The sequence below is a fragment of the Grus americana genome, chromosome 3 (genome assembly GCF_028858705.1).
Source record: "Grus americana isolate bGruAme1 chromosome 3, bGruAme1.mat, whole genome shotgun sequence".
Classification (NCBI taxonomy): Eukaryota; Metazoa; Chordata; class Aves; order Gruiformes; family Gruidae; genus Grus; species Grus americana.
Genome location: NC_072854.1, coordinates 113110359 through 113128317, shown reverse-complemented (window position 1 = coordinate 113128317; position 17959 = coordinate 113110359). Strand labels below are relative to the sequence as shown.

The following is a 17959-nucleotide window of genomic DNA, read 5'->3' as shown; positions in this document are numbered from 1 at the left end:
TGGCATTTCCTGAGCCATAGAGAGACTGACTTTTCAATCTTCATACCAACTTTATTATACATCTTTTTTCTAGAATTAAACGAAAAAAACACAAAACCACCAATCCCCATTCCACTTCTATGGATCTGATTCACAAGGGCCACCCAACTTTTCCCCTAGACATCTGTCAGTGGGGCTAGAAAATTAGGTGACAGGAAAGAATGGCTCACAAGTGGCCACACCAGCAGGAAGGAAGGCTTGCTCCTCTCCAGGAACATATCCTGGGCTCTGCGAGGCAGCAGGTACAAGGGGTCAGGTTCTAGTTGTGGCTATCTTTGATCCCTTCTGCTATCCCTATCTTCCTTCTTCACAGTTTCATGCTCTTTCACAGTTTCATCCTCCTCGTATGCCCCAATCTCGACTCTCCTGCTCCTTGCTCCAAACAAGCTCAGCAAGTCTCCTTCGCTCAGGAAAGGCCATACTAGGCCCTCCGCAATTTTGGTCTCTTCAGTGCTCCCGATATCTGTCACCTTATCCGGACAATCCCTTTCTGCTGGTCCTCACCACCAGTTGTGCTCCAATCCACCACAAAGAAACACAGATTTAACTTTCTTTACTGTACTTATATTACTGCGATGCAATCTCAAAAACTTCCACGTGTAAGCATAGGTGTTTTGAGGATTCAGGCTCTAGAGCAGAAAATAACAAGACTGGAAACACAAGATGTCACCAGACTCACAAAGAAGGAGGTAAAACAGGTTGTGTGTGTCTATGTAAGAAGACGCCAGAACAAAGACTGGGAGGCTGTTGAGAAAAATAATCCCAGATCAGTATAAGGTGAAAATCTCAGATTTCATTAAAGTGACAAACGTTTTGTCTACATATTGCAAAAATCACATTAATCAAAAGTGGGAAATGAAGATCTTAAGCTGGGCAGAGCCAAAATGTACGTCCATTTTAATTTACACACTGTGCAATGTATAGCTATATATATTGTACAGCAATGACAGGAAAATTAATAAGAGAAAATAAGCAAAGTCCCATAAAACATAAGAAGCCTTCATCTGTCACCGGATTTTTTAAGCCTTACTGGAATTTTATTTATGAAAAATTACATCTGCCAAAATTACTTATGTTTAAATGCTTCAAGAGGACAAAAGCTTTGTTTTGATTCAGTTTACTATTGTGCTGCCTATTAGCATTTATTTAACTATGATTCTAATTGGATATGTATATTTTTTGCCATAACTAGCGTGTTATTGTTCTTCTAAGCCCTTTAAATATTGCTGGTTTTCACATCAAACATCGGATGAAGTAATCTGTTACTAGGGAAATTCCTTCTTTTGCACTATTGACAGACATATACTGAGAGCTAGAGAGCTTTTAAAAAGTGTAACACATTTTTTTTCTTGTACTCTCTATTCCAAATATATCCAGAAGTTATGATTTTATAAGCCTTCTAGCTACATATTTGATACAAAAACATCAGTAAATACCGCATGTATCCTGCAAAGCCTCCAGTGAGCTGTTATACTTTATCAGAACAACCAGTATAGCTAGATTTATTTTTTTTAAAAGCCAAACACAAAGGTATTTTTCAACAAAACAAAAATCTTGTAAATTATGGATTCCCACTGGGAAAAACAGATTAGCATTAATTACTAAATAATGCAATAATTGGCCTAATAAAAGCTCCTGCATCCCTAAAGTAACACAACGACTTTATGAATCTACACTAATATTTTAATTTAACATACATACAATGCCGATTAGTTAATTAAAATTCTTTTTATATCAGAGAACATTCACATGGAATAAATCTGAGTGACTAGACAGATATTTCCCGAGAGAATCTCGAGATCTACAGCCAGTAGGAATGAGAAGAGGTCAATAACCTTGATGTTAAATCAAGGATGCAACCCCAGATTATTCTGCATTCAGCCTCAGGTTACCAACGACCCATTCCTGAACCAACACAACTGTGCCCAAGACTGAGTGCTATTTGCTGGCAATGATCGCTTTGGAAAAAAGGTAAAACAGGGAATAATTACCAGTTCTTCTCAACAGCCTGGGTAATATTAAATGAAGAAGTCATGTAGAAAGGCAAATCACACTTTCAGATAAATCATACGTGCAAAGTAATCAACGACTTAAAAACAGTATAAAGGTTTCCTCAAAGCAAAGACAAATTTGGTGGCAAGGCCATGCTATGAAATAAAGTTCCCAGATATGGTCAAATCTACAATACCTTCTGCAGTTTTAAATTTCACAAACTGGTATTTATTTTCTGCAGAATTTCATGATTAATTAATTGTTACTGTAACTTTGACAGTCTTATGTTCCTTATTTGTTCTATAGGGCTAAGCTGTACTGGAAATATATTTTTAGGTGTTCAGTCCTTCAAAAAACAAAACTGAATGTATGCAATGAACCTGCAATTCATAGTTACTTCCTACATTTGCTGTTCCTGAAATCTAGTGAGAAACAAGATCATTTGAAGTGACAAAATTAATCCCCAAAGTGCTGGGTAACCCTGAATTTCAAAGAATCCAAATCCCCTTTGGACTACTAACATATAAAACAAGGCGGCACATACACATCTCTATTTCTCAGTAAAATGATTAAGCAATTCCTATCACATTGCTTTATAAAAGAGGATGTTAATTTAAAAAAGACCCTAATATTACCTAATGCATATGCTATACTTTTAATGCCTTTATTTCACTAAAACGTGCATTCTGGAATTTCTTTGGACAGCTTAACACATCAGAAAGAGCAAGTTATATGTAGTTGGTTTTTTTAAACATGCTAAATATAATTCTTCACTGGTGACTAACTGAGGTTTTACTGTATATTACTGCTGCACAACCACTGTTCCCCTCTTCCCTTGCATTTCAGTTCTCTATGCATTTTGTCTATGAATGTCCACTCGGCACAAACAGCGCTATTTCATACTTATGTAATGGAACATCACTACCCTAACCAGCTATGGGAAGGCCTCAATGCAACAGGCAACTGTACACAGCATTTTTAAACTGCCTCCTAGCAATAAAATCAAACATCTCATTTTCTCTATTACTTTTGTTAAGGCAGAAAATACCCAAAACATACATGGAAGAAAAAGAGAGAAAAAAAAAATCCCAAACCCTCAGGCACTTCCCCCCACATTTCCAGTTATTTTATTCTGATCATAAGTACCACACAGCATTTCATTACCAAAAGCTGAACAAAATATGATGACACTCTCTGAAATTCAGTGTTGATAGCTAACATAATTCTAAAAACATATTGCAACTAAGTAGGATAGGAGTCTTCATGGCTTGTAACAAAGGAAAAGCATATGCATGCATGTGTAGTGAGGAGAAAAAAAAAAAACTTAAACCAAAGAAGGTGGCTTCTGGGCAAAGTTCTCGATTATCTATGTCAATCTCTAATTAAATATTTTCCTACCAATATTTTAGTTTTTCTGTCACAAATAATTAACTAACACAGAAAAGCGATGCTGAAACATTGCATTCCTAAAATTGTTACCAGTAGCTATTATAAATTATTAAACCCAGAATATACTTTTATAAGCCAAAAACAAAACAAAAACTAATCATGACCAAATTATTTAAATAGTACCAAATGTATAAATGCATCTGGAAATACAACAGTGCAGATTACGTGGTAACTGCAAACCTCTTACTGAATTCTTTGCTAAAGAAGTCTAAAATGAACGTTAAGTTCATAACAAATTAAAACATACATTGGAACCTGAGATATCAAATCCAAGTTCTGTTCATCTCCTCTGCCACTTTCTAAACCAGTAGAATTCAACACCTTTCACTATATGTTGAATAGTCCAGGCTAAATTAAATAAAGTCCAATGCAGAAACATTTAATTTTTCCCCTAATACAAAGAAAAAATAAATCACTAGTTATAGTGTTACAAATCAGTTAGTATGGTGCAGAATAGGACCAGGTGGAATGCATCCAAGGTGCTGAGGTAGCTGGACAACATTATTATGACAGCACTTTCTAACATCTAACAAAAAAAAACCCCAAAAAACACCCACAAACAAACAAACAAAAAGAAAAGGGGAAAAAAAAAAAGTGGGCTACTAGTGAGAGGAACCTCAGTAAGCTAGAGGAACAGGCAACAACACCCCATGGGGTTTAGCATAGCCAACTGAAAAGTCCTGCAGCTAAGACAGACCAACCACATACACAAGAAGAGGCTGAGGACAAGCTGGCTGGAGGCAGGAAGGGCAACTCTGCAGAAAAGCATTTGGAGGTCCCAGCAGACAAGGAGGGGACTACACATCAGCAGCATGCACTTGTGGTATAGGGGGCCAACCATAGTGAAGCCAGAGGGGGCCACCCACTCTATTTGGCACTTGGAAGGCAACATCTGCATGTGGTGTTCAGTTGTGGGCTTCCCAGGACAAAGATGTTGACAGATTAGAAAGAAGCCAGCAGAAGGCCACTAAGATTGCTCAAGTGATGGAGCAAGCAGAACAACAGGTAAGGCTGAAAGAACAAAGCTTTTGTAGCCTGGAGAAAGTAACTGGTGTCTTCATCTACCCCACAAGGCATTATAGAGAAGACAGAGCTAGATTCTTCTGAGATGCACAGCGAAAGGATAAGAGGCACCAGGCACATTTGTGTATCAGTAATGCAAACTTTGGCCATAAGGAAGCAACTCATCGCCATGGGGACAGTGCAGCCCTGGGAGAGGGCCTAGAGATGCTCAGTTGTCTCCATCCTGAAATGGATTCAAACTTCAACTGGACAAGCCCAACGTAAGCTCTGGATCTAGCTTGGAAGCTGCCCCTGTTTTAACCAGGAGTAGGCTAGAGATGTCCAGGGGTTCCTTCCCATCTAATCTTTTTTTGGGGATTCTCTGATGGTATTTAAAACTTAACAAGGTATGCAGCTCAGTCTACTGTATATGAACTGGAATTATTTTTCAGCTCAATATGAAAGGGCAGAAAGACTTTTTGCCACAATATTTCATTGCAGATCAGGATAACCTGAATGAAAATATTTTTAATTGCTCAACATGACCTTTTGTTTTGAATCAGAACAACAGTAAGCTCTCTTTCTCAGAAATGGGTCTTCTGGTGCCAGAAGCCAAATTCTTGTACAGATTCCCCTTGACAGACTGCCCAGGTCACAGAAGGCAAAGGCAGGGACTGGGAGAATGAAGAACCACCCACTGTAGAAGATCAGGTTCGAGAACATCTAAGGAACCTGAAGGTGCACAAGTCCATGGGACCTGATGAGATGCATCCGTGGGTCTTGAGGGAACTGGCGGATGAAGCAACCAAGCCCCTCTTCATCATATTTGAGAAGTTCTGGTTTACCACTGGCTGGAAAAGGGGAAACATAATCCCCATTTTTAAGAAGGGAAAAAAGGAAGACCCAGGGAACTACAGGCCGGTCAGTCTCACCGTTGTGCCTGGCAAGATCACGGAGCAGATCCTCCTGGAAACTATGCTCAGGCACATGGAAAATAAGGAGGTGGTTGGTGACAGCCAACACGGCTTCACTAAGAGCAAATCGTGCCTGACAAATTTGGTGGCCTTCTATGATGGGGTTACAGCGTTGGTGGACAAGGGAAGAGTGACAGATATCATCTACCTGGACTAGTGCAAAGCATTTGACGCTGTCCTGCATGACATCCTTGTCTCTAAATTGGAGAGACATGGATTTGACAGATGGACCACTTAGTGGACAAGGAATTGGCTGGATGGTTGCACTTAAATAGTTGTGGTCAATGGCTCAATGTCCAAGTGGAGAACAGTAACGAGTGGCATTCCTCAGGGGTCAGTACTGGGACCAGCACTGTTCAACATCTTTGTCGGTGACATGGACAGTGGGATCGAGTGCACCCTCAGCAAGTTTGCTGATGACACCAAGCTGTGTGGTGTGGTCGACACGCTGGAGGGAAGGGATGCCATCCAGAGGGACCTTGACAGGCTGGAGAGGTGGGCCCGTGTGAACCCCATGAAGTTCAACAAGGCCAAGTGCAAGGTCCTGCACGTGGGTCGGCACAATCCCAAGCGCAATGACAGGCTGGGCGAGGAATGGATTGAAAGCAGCCCTGAGGAAAAGGACTTGGGGGCATTGACTGATGAAAAGCTCAACATGAGCAAGCAGTGTGCACCTGCAGCCCAGAAAGCAAACCATGTCCTGGGCTGCATCAAAAGAAGTGTAACCAGCAGGTCAAGGGAGGTGATTCTGTCCCTCTACTCTGCTCTGGTGAGACTCCACCTGGAGTACTGCATCCAGCTCTGGGGGCCCCAGTACAAGAAAGACATGGAGCAGTTGGAGCGAGTCCAGAGAAGGGCCACGAAGCTGAGCAGAGGGCTGGAGCACCTCTCCTGTGAGGACAGGCTGAGAGAGTTGGGGTTGTTCAGCCTGGAGAAGAGAAGGCTCCAGGGAGACCTTATAGAAGCCTTCCAGTACCTAAAGGGGGCCTACAGGAAAGGTGGTGAGGGACTGTTTATCAGGGAGTGTAGTGACAGGACAAGGGGTGATGGCTTCAAGCTGAAGGAGGGTCGATTTAGATTAGACGTTAGAAAGAAATTCTTTACTGTTAGAGTGGTGAGGCACAGGAACAGGTTGCCCAGAGAGGTTGTGGCAGCCCCATCCCTGGAAGTGTTTAAGGCCAGGTTGGATGAGGCTTTGGGCAACGTGGTCTAGTGGAGGGTGTCCCTGCCCATGGCAGGGGGGTTGGAACTAGATGATCTTTGAGGTCCCTTCCAACCCAAACTATTCTATGATTCTATGACCCCACCACTCTTAAGTACAACACATAACCTCTGAGAGGTACATGCTGTTACACATACAGCAACAGCTCTGCAGAAGCTGGGTTTAACAGCCCTTACCTCCCAGCTTCTCTCTACCCCATGCACCTCCTCACTGACACAGCCATTTGCAATGCCACATAGGGAACCTCAATGAGGAACTGATCTGGTGGAAAAAATAACTTGAATGAAGTTGCACATTTTCTCTCAGGATGTCATATCCTTGAGGCTACTTCTAAACATATGCTTAATTATAGCAAAAACATTTCATCTGACAGAAATTTGGTCCTACTATGACAACTCACGTAGATTCCCAAGACTGTCATTGCAGTGGCTGCTGCAATACAAGATGAACAGTCATACATTTAGTTAGCCATTGGATTTTCAGGTGTTTCTCCCAGGATCAATAGCATAAAACTTTAAAATTGTTCTAGAACAAAGGTGTACATAATTTTAGAAAAGATTACTTTGATTTAAACCGTTTACTGAGCTCACTGCAAATGCAATGCTTAGCTCTCCAACTTACTGAGTCTCTATCCAAACAACTGCTTTTAAAGAACACAGATAGACAGTGAAAAATATGGGAGAAGCATTTGTGAGATCTACCCTATGTAAAGTCTAATGTGCACATAAGATAAGACTTTTATTTAGTCCAGCATACCTCAAAAAGAGATTGTCAAAAAACAGCTGCCAAAACACAGCACAATGACCAGAACAGGAGCATGAGGAACTCTAAATGACAGGAAGGAGCATGCACAAGAAAATCACAAATGATGGAAGGTACTCAAGTTCCTGAGAAACTTGTCTAGTTGCACAAGAAGTATAGAAGATCTATCCTGAAAAAGAGAAGAGCCTCGTACCTAGAGTGAAATATTCTGTTATTTCTTTAGGTATGAATCAAAAGGATATATTTGTAGAAGATCAAAGAGAAGTACTATCTTGTCTTTGTTTGCCATTTACATGAAGGGATACTGGGGTTTGGACACTGAGCTTTCCCTGCAAACAAGATCTGTACTGAATTTCTCCATTCTTCTGGCAGATCCAGGTAGCTGTTTCAGGAGCACAGGGGTGGAGGAAGGGGGAAGAGGAAGAGGGAAGGAATGATTTTTAAGGGTAACCACATCCTAGGTTTTCAAATTTTGAAAAGGTAATGTGCACAGTAACTGCATAAACTGCCATATGATCCAGCTGTACAAAATGCTAGGTGATAGTTAAAAATACTCTCTCTCGCTCCCCAAATTTGCTTTCAACTTCAATTATACACTTTTTATGACTCATGCTGCCCAAAATATGCCTCAATTTCTGCTAGGTTTTGGGTTGGTTTTTTTTGGTAGGACCTTAGAGACACATACCTCTGCAAAAGAGTTGTTGCTCTTAAAGTATTTTGTAAAACCAGTAGAACAGCATGGGAAAGAGCCCAACAGTAGTAGGTGATATATTATGCTTGTGAAAAAGTATAACCTTTTCCTCTTGATAACACTTTAAAAAAATCTACATATCCCATCTCACTGCACATATCTGAAGCCCATACTGTCAGAGCAGGAGGAGGAGTGGGGGAAGGAGAGAGAAAGTCTGATTAGTATGTCATGGTCCACAACAGACGAATGAACCAACTACTAAATATTTCTTCTAATTTCCAGAAGGATTAGGTCTTACTAGAAAAATTTCACAAATGGGTGAAGTATTGCCACCAAATCAGAATTGTCCTCTGATTCACAATGAGCACAGGAGGTGGTGAAGAAAGCAGTGTAACACAGAAAGTGCTGTTGATGGACTTTAAAAATCCTCTCATGATTGTGACAACAATAGTGCTTTATAAGATTTATTATAGTAATATTTTTTGAAGAGCGTATTGAACAGCATGGGGCAAAAGAAGGATGGGAAAGGACAACCCAGTTGGGAGACATGTTCTCATTCGTCTCTTAAACCCACAGATACTAGGCTAGCAAGATATGCAACAACACTGAAAGTAACCTGAGAGAGACAGATTTTAGGAAGTGCTAAACTGAAAAGACAAAACCAAAAGCAAATCAAACCAAAAAACCAAAACCACATTCCCAAAACCAGAGCAATTGCACAAGATGGAGGTGTTCCCACTGCACACAGAGAAATCCAAGCTACTGATCTCAAAACAATCTGGGAAACATTTTTGTAATTAAGCAATACAGGAAGTTCCTTCCAAGAATGGGGAAGACAGTCTAAGCTCTCAGTAACTACCGTACTGGCAGATTCAAGTCACACCAAGCCAACTGATGCCAAAAAAACCCCCTCAAACAAATCCAAAACAAAAAACATCATATAAAAAACCAAAACAAGACATTCCCCAACACCCCAGTTTTCCATTTTTCCCTCAGGGCACTTATATTAACCGTCTCACAAATCCAAGAAAGCAGAATAATGCTCTTCCTCTAGTACAGAATGTTTCCTCATTTTTTCAACAGTATATGAAGATGTCCAAGATTTAAAAGCATTACTCTTCTAACTACATAGCACCTAAAGAGCAGAGAAATAAGAAAACTCACTTTCTAGAGTAATTTCTACACTGCAATGCTAACAGCTAAATTTTTTAGTAGTGCAGTAAGAGAAAATTTGGAAAATGTATCAGATTATAAACGGTGCCAAATGCCATGGAAAACACTTATGACTCCACTTTCTGTTATTTGTATTAAGTATATATTCATTCTGTAACATAATTACCATCTGGAGAATTCAGACACTTACATTTACATAATTTTATAGTTTTTCATGGGACTAATTAAAGGAACTACCAGACAAAAATACGAAGATAATGGCTTTTTGTATTTTTAATCACCCTCCAAAAAAATTAACAAGTTGTGCATTGTAAGGTAGTTAAAGAAATTAGAATGAGTGCATAATTCTGAGCCCTTTCTATAGAAGTGATTCAACTAAACACTAATACGAGTTAAATACTTTCAATACTGCACATACTAAGAATTCCTTCCTATATTACAGAAATACACATATAGACTAATCATTATATTGAATGGCTTTTACACAGATAAAAACACCAGTAGAACAACAGGACAAAACACAAGCTTTGAAAAAGGAAAACAAAGACAAAACTAACACTGATAAAGAAAAGCATAAGATAAAAAATACCAGGTTAGATCTTGCAGTGTAGTATATTTCTTCTGAATTGTCCAAAAAATCGCTACTGTCAGGCTGTTCATTAGATAGAGATCAAGAAACTCAAGTTATTTACATTGTGACTGAAAGCCAGGTATACATAAAAGGAAATTTTCTTGCTTAAAAAAAAAAAAAAGTTGTTAGTTCAAACTCAAACCATGTTAAGATAGTTCTGGGGATAGGGGTACACAGCTAAGGGTATGGTCACACTACCAAACACTACTGAATCACACCAAAAAATGAATTATTATTGATCACCTGAGCTGTGGCAATGAGTGACAAACTGCCTCAGTAAGAGGCAAGTATGTACCAGTTTGATATCGCAGTGCACCACCAACAATAACTCATCATGCTGCAGTGCAAGTCCTTTGGCTTGTGCACTCAAAACCCGTAAGTAAATAAGCATAAAGTTTAAGCATGCTTTAAGTGAGACAGAAGCAAAAGGGGCAGAACTGCTTTAATGAAAAAGGGTCCACACTGTTATTGCTGGAGGAAAAGACAGGCATCTCTTGCTCACACTTCCATTTAAGAGACTTTCTCTCCCAGAGCACGTAGATTGTTACAAACTTCTCCCTCAGCCTGCTTTGTGCTAAAGTTCTTTGCTAGACCGCCCATTCTTTAAATAGATCTCTTGTTTGCATTTGACATGCCAATTTAAATTGCCCATTGGTTCTGTATCTGATTAAAAAATATGGGTTTTCTTTGGTCTCTAGACCTAACATCATCATTTTCAAAATCATAGTTCTGTTTTATCTGGAAAGGACAGATCAGGTCTGCATGCTTCATTCTGATATGAGCAGTGGAACAGCTAATTTCCCTCTTCAGAAAGATCCAAACAAGCAGTTATAGATCTTCCTTACAGACAGGGAGATGAGGCAAGTTCTTTGGACAGGTTTCAAGTATGCAAACTCTGACAGAAATAGACAATACTAAGAGATTTTCTTATCAGCAGAATTAATCTGGATCATACAAGTCCCTTCTTGGAGCAGCAAGAGCTTCTGAGAGTCCAAAGTGCAAAGGTCCCGACTGTTAACGCACACCGTTGGAAAAGGGTCTATTCCTCCCTCCTGACAACACCTGCCAAAGAAGTGCTCTCAAAAGTTGTGCTTTAATCCCTGCAGAAAATCTCTCTCCCCAGTTTAGCAAGTCAGGTTCCCAAAGTGCAATAGAAACACCTCTCTGCCCCATGAAGTTGTCCGCTAACTGGTTTGTATAGTCAGTGACTGATAAAACAAGAAATGGAAAAAAAGTATTTTTAAAACTTCAGCTTCTCCATTAAGATCTTTTTGTAATTATGATTCTATGTGTGTATAAATAAATAAAATTCTTACGGAGCAAAAGCATTATACATTTTAACTGTATGATGCTATCAATTATATTTTGTTTATAATCCAGACAACGTAACAGGGAAGCAAAGCCAGGATAACTTGGCATCAGTTAAAAAAAAAAAAAACCATTTTGAGTTAACCAATGAGTTTATGGTCAAAACACTGACTTCATTACCATATTTAATAAACACTTGTAAAACATATCTGAAATAATTCCCTAAGTCTTATGTGTAATTTGGTAAGCTATTCTCCTCCATCTCAAACAGGCATCAGAAACTGCAGACTACCTGTCCAGCCAGTTGCTGAAGAAAAGCAAGATTATATTCAAGCTCATACACCCAGAGCCAGATGACCCCCTACCAAAGGACAAGGCACCAGGAAGTAGATTTTAGTAGAACTACAGAGCAATACAAGGAAACCTGTGTCAGAAATACTATTCATATGTGGTTTGTAGACTATAGAAGAGGAAGTACATTCCTAGGTACACACCCTTCCCAAAATCAACTCAGTGCAAAGCCAATGTCCCTCCCAACTCCCAGTTAAGCCAACTTTTTCACCTTAACACTTGCCTTAGAAAAACAAAGAGAACACAGAAGTTTGCAGTAAGGAAGCAAAGGAGTGTCTTTTTTATCCAGGAATGCAAAGAAACTGCCCAAGTGCACAAATGTGGAAACCAACAGTCTCCACAGAAGAGAGGAAGCTACTGCAATTGTGTGTGAGACAGCACAGATGCCTTATTCCTCAATGACTGGGTTCTCATTCTCCTTGTACTGATGACTGCATAGGAAGAAACATTGGCAACACACCTTTACAGAATACGCCAACTGTCAGATTCACTGTGGCTTAGGTATGATGCAGGGCCACAAATATTGTTTGCATGAAAAAATAACAACCCCACAAAAATCCAATTTTTTAAAATGTATCATACCTCTTTCCCAGTCTCTCAGTTTTATTATTTTCATTGTCAATGCAGGCAGAAGGGAGAGAAACATTTGAGTATGCACAGTAATTCCACAATTAAAAAAATAACTATACTAATGAAGGGAATGATATACTTGGCAATGAGGTATAAAGGATAGGGGAAACCCAGAAGACAAAGGGCTGTTGCTTAGCACATACATCACACCTGGCAGAGCCCACAAATAAGGGTTCTTGCTATATATAGTGTAATGGCACCAAAAAATTTAGGACCAATATGTTATGACTTGTCAGAAAAATCGCTACCAAGTTTAGTAGTGCTAAGAAAGTATGCTACACATCTTGGATTTCTCCTCCTCCACAGATATTTGCAGGGAATAATGTACAGAGCATATTCCATGCTGCTTGTTACTCACAAATTCATGATGTGGCTCCGTCTCTTTCCTCAAGGGTGGATCAAATTTTACTTGACCAACTAAAGAGGAGAAAAGGAAAACAAGAATTTAAGTTGGACTGTAATTAGACCAAATTTAGCTCCAAAGGCTACCAAAAAAGAAAAATACAGTTTAATGAGTGTATCATATCCCCACTGATGGAAACTTCTGATACACGTACATACTGAACTTGTGCCTGCTAGGAACTAATGAGCATAGAAAGTACTCTTCTATCACTAAGGCAGCAAAATCACCATTTGCCCCACCTACTCATTAGAAGGATCAGGAAAACCATTCTGCAAACAGGGCTTTGAAGTGCATGCCCTCTTTAGAGGGGCAATATAGCTGTAATTTATAGAAAAAACACATCTATTGTGTGAATTCACTCTTGAATCTGTTCTTCTGGGAGATTCACCAGCACTAAAGAGCCTTGAATGAAGTCTGTGGAGAGCTAATCACACCTTCTAGCTCTTTGGCAGATATTCTTTAACACTCCTCCCCTCAATTTTAGCTTCAGAAAGGACAACTAAAGCTCCAAGTATTGCTCTGATTTAATTCAAGCAAAAGAATGACTTCAGTTTGGGGGATGGAGTCTGCTTTTAATGGCCAATGAACAACCCCCTCCTTTCCCAATTTCTACATGACTGTTTCAATTCAAAAGCAAAAACTACAAGACACTAAATTAAGGAAGAAAAATCTTCCTCTACCATTCTGTTAGCCAGCAGAATCTGGCATCACTCTGAATATCCTTGTGAAAGTGGCATATGAAGCTATACCAATCAGCTCTCAAAGAAGCTCAGGTTGTGTCCTGTTGAATTAAGATGAAGCAATAGTGAGATTTGATGAAGTGCTGACAAAGGGTGTATTCAAATATTTTACACTAATATTTCTTTTGCATAGTCACCTAGAATCTATATCCATTAAGAGAAACAGCGTAAGTTTTTATTTTCCTATATATCACTAAAAATGTTTCTATATATGTCAGATACCCAGAATACCAGTTGAAATAAGTGAATATCAATGATTATTTTAAAAATATTTCACGTTGTCATATTACACATGCTTACAGTTTATTTCAGAGCGTGTCTTTTCTTCTCTCACATTTCTACTTGTCGAGTGAATTCTATGAGGCACCACAAGAGGCTACAAGAGAAAAATAAAGTCCTTCAATACCAAAATATATTCACTTGAAACTCAGTATTGTGTACCTAGTTTTTAGCAGGTTTCATTAGCATAATATCAAAAAAGAAAGAAATCAAGTGGAAACTAAAAGTAAAGGTTGCATGTATGTTTTTGTACATCAAAGTTGGAATTATGTGGAGACATTTTATCTGTAGTGTCTTCAACTTCAAGATAAGGGTTTTTAAAACACTGGATTTGAGCACATAAAGGCAATGCTGGCCAGCATTTGTCATTGCTCAGATAACATTTCTTTTTTGCACCTTTCAGTTTAAGGGTATTGGTAGTTTCCAAAATAAGCAGTAAGACTAAATCTGACTTACTGGCAGCATTTCCTTCATTTAGATACTGCAGTCATTTTCCCAGCTTCTAACCTAAAATGATGCCTAAGTAGTCATCAGCTAGTTTCCTTAAGTAGATGAGAAGTTAGCCTGAGGTTTTCAGAGGTGAATAGAAGGGAGTACTCCTGGTACTCTTGTGCTGTGTGGCAAGAGTGATGCCATCATTTCTACAAATTCACCTTCACACTTACGTTCTACTTCTATCTTTTCCCTGGATGTCCCTTTACTTCTCTACAGGATGAAGTGTCATGAACTTTTAAGATTTGGCTTTCTTTTCATTGCCCCTGTTGGATTTCCTCTCCTTCCTGCATCCACTACTGCAGGTTCTCTTCGAAACTATAACTTAAGGTTTCTCAACAAGAGTACAAGACCAACTGACTGCTATATGCAATCAGGCCTCAAAATTAGCAACATAAATCTTAACAGCGTGCTCTCAGTATGTCCTCTGCAATGAAATCATAGAAGCGTTTAGGTTGGAAAAGACTCATAAGATCTTATTCTTTAGAAAAAAAAGTTCATTCTCTGTGATGTTAGCCCAAATAATCTCTGAAAAATGCATGTTCGCTACATTTCTGTGTTGAATACGTGGCAGCAAAACAATTTTTAATTAAAGCAATCTGACACAATAGTGTCAAAAATTTGATGTGCTGGTATGTTAGCTTTGCTTTTATATATACACTAATTATAATCTTCACTTGGCAACTTTTGACTACCAAGTGATGACAGTTAGAGAACTTCAACTGCTGTACTATCACAAAAAGTCACGAATAGCTCAGCAACTCTATTTATCCCTGAAATATTATCTGAAAGCATTATTTCCCTTCTCCCCTTTTCATTGCACAGTACTTCCTTGCTTTATATTAGGATTCAACACATATATACATAGTGTTTCACCTCCCATTTATGTTAACTTTGGTCTTTTTGAAACTGGATAGACTTACAGATTGTAGATATGTATTTTCTTCCACGTACCTCACAGGCAGTTTTTCTTTTCTTGTAACGTATACCAATCCTTCCCTTCCTCAGTTCTGGTTTGTCTACTGTGCATTCTTTTACAAATGATTTGTTATAGCTCAGGATGTGTTTCAAGATTTGATCTGGTTTTCTACTGCAGTATTTCAAACATTTTAAATGCTAAAAGGGTGCTTATTTATAATCTTTTGTTAAGAGGCATTGCTCCCTTGCACATGATGTGTGCACATCTGTAATGCCAGCACCAGGAGCCTGACTGTAGTGGGAGTGGGAGGTATTTTTGCCTTTGAAGCAATATTATGTGAGCTCCTTGCATCCTGCCATAGAAGTTTGTAGCATACAACAAGCTGAGCCTGCCCTCACACCTCCTTCTCCATGACCACAGAATTACTAGGAGGAGTCAAATCCTCATCTCTCAGTCATGAGGACAAAGTCCTCAAGTCACCTTGAAAGACCTACGTTGACAACAAACTGATACACGCAGCTGATATTGAGCTCTGCAAGAGGACAAAGGAATGCAGGTTAACTTCCTGACACAAATGCCATTTGGGCACAATTTTAATCACAGTACAGATCTCAAGAGCAATATTATCCCCAAAACTTACAGTATGCTAAGGATAAAACATGAGCACTTCCCTCTTTGCAGCCTTTTCAGCTAATATCACATCTATCATGAGAGTCACTGTCACAGAAATGTGGTAAACAGGCAGTAGCTAACATCTCCAAAGGTTTATTCTTAAGGGAACAAAAGCAGAGTCCCAGATGGAAATCCTGTCTTTGACTGAATGGGAAACCAAATTAGGTCCTCCATGAGTTCAGCTAGAGAAAAATACTCAAATGTCAGTTACAGATACTGCTGCCAAATGAATAACAGGGGAGACCTTTCTGATTATATCCAAATAACTTGATTGCATGTTTTCAGTTTTGTTTTTACACATTAAACATTTCACCTTTGTCTGAGTTTAGAATTATTTAAAGATTTAGTACAGCCCTCCTCAAAGAGGTGGCAAATTCACATCTTAATCTCTACTTGACCCACATGATACTGCTGACTATCCAAGCAGTAACAGATAGCATCCCCATAAAAGCAGCATAGGCCAGGTGAAGAGCTGTCACCACTCCGGGCAGTAGACCTGCCTTCAAAGATCGCTGATAGCCGGAAAAGCACTCTAGCCTCAAAAAAACCAAAACCACCAAACAAAAAAAACAAACCCCAACCAAAAAAATAAAACCACCACCAAAAAAAACCCCAAACCACAAACAGCACCACCCAACAACCAAAACTCTGAACAAACTGGGAAGCAGGTCTGAAGCTCAAGATTCTCACCAGCATTGTTTGTACCATTTTATGTTGTACCATGTTATGTTGCTTCTTTCAACTTTTGATGGATACATTCAGGTGATTGCCATAAGTATAGGAGTGGTCAATCCCCAAGTTCAGATTAACATCTCCAGCTATCTCTGTGAGCAGGCAGCTATTGGAGCAAGTTCAACTGTGTATAAAAGGAGCATGTGCACTTCTTACTCCCTTTGGTCTATTATAGGAAAGACCACAATGCCAACAAATGCTTTGCCTGTGGCAAGATTCTTCTTTTGAAATGAGACCTTGCTCAAGATGCATCAGATAATGAGTTATCACCTGCTTTATTCACAGAGGTGGGTTCTAGGCTTGCTTATCACGAAATAAAATGTTTTCCCAAATGTCACTATCAATCTCATTTTGCAGGTGGCTTAAATGCCTCAATGGAAAATTATCTGGCAACATGGTTGGGAGAGAAATGAGAAGAGACATCTAAGTTGTCTATCCAATGAAAATGATCCGGCACCACAGGGAATGGTGTTTGAAGCTCACTGGAGAGCTCAAGGCCATGTGATGAACAATTGATGGAGAAATATCATTATGCTTAGCACAGAGGCCCAGAAATGCAGCAGGAAACCCTCAGCAACATAAGACAAACAAGAAATGAACTAAAATCTGAAAAAATGTGTATCAAAAGACATGCAAGCAGCTTGCTTGTCCTCTGTACTGTCAGCCAGTCTAGCTCCTTTATAAATGATGAAAATATGCATTTTCTCAGATCACTGCACTGAGGTTGTTTTCATTTTCTCCCTCGACAAGGCACAGCTTTTTCCCGATACACATTTCATTATGGGATAACTGATAAATAATACACAGACAACAGAAAAGCCTTCTTAATGCTAAGTCAGAAGGGACATAAAAGACTCAACACTATTTTGAAAGCTACAAGTAACCATCAATAAAGTGTATACTGAAGTGACACCATACAGGAAGAGAAGAGAGATTCACCACCTGAGTGGCCCAAAATGAAGGTCAAGATTCTTACTGAAAAGACACACCAGTGACATGGGGGAATGGCACATCAGGTTTCAGTACAGTTTCCAGGAAAGCAGGGAAGATCCTCTGAGCAGCTCACTCACAGGAAGCATGCTGAAAACAGCTTTCTTCTTATGACAGCTCATGAAAACTTTGTTTTTTCTGGTTTCTACAGAAATACCGCTTTAACAGGCCTCAGAGCTCTCTATCATCAATGAACAGACAGAGAACTAAAGGACACCTGAGCCATAGAGTTTACGGTGAGGAGAAGATCCGAGTTCCTCAATGACGTCTCCATCGGGAATCAGACACCCTTCTCTTAACACTGAAATGAAGGTCAACCACATTAAGGGTTTTCTTGTGTGTTTAACTTCCATAATTCACACACACACACAGAGAAAAGTTTACTAAGTATGCTCCACTATGTGCAATTGCTTTTACAAGTACTGACTATTCAACCCTTACGCCTTCCTCTCCTTCCCTCCCATTTAGGAAATACATTGGCTTTTTTCCACATTTATTTATTTCAGCT

At 39.3% G+C, this 17959-nt stretch overlaps 1 protein-coding gene across 9 annotated transcripts in view; it reads right to left on the bottom strand.

Annotated features, from left to right (window-relative positions):
* The window catches only part of MAP4K3 (mitogen-activated protein kinase kinase kinase kinase 3), an 87890-nt gene that overhangs the window by 35611 nt on the left and 34320 nt on the right, over positions 1 to 17959 (bottom strand). For 7 of the 9 annotated variants that reach the window (XR_008576187.1, XR_008576188.1, XM_054818843.1 and 4 more), the window contains 3 exons: positions 13668 to 13743; positions 12583 to 12641; positions 9894 to 9956 (listed from right to left, as the gene is read on the bottom strand). Coding sequence is in view for 7 of the 9 variants with exons in the window: in XM_054818843.1 (XP_054674818.1) it covers positions 9894 to 9956; positions 12583 to 12641; positions 13668 to 13743 (198 nt within the window). In the remaining 2 variants the exon portion in view is untranslated. The remainder of the gene's footprint in view (positions 1 to 9893; positions 9957 to 12582; positions 12642 to 13667; positions 13744 to 17959) is intronic. The other 2 variants (XM_054818846.1, XM_054818848.1) reach the window with 1 other exon arrangement.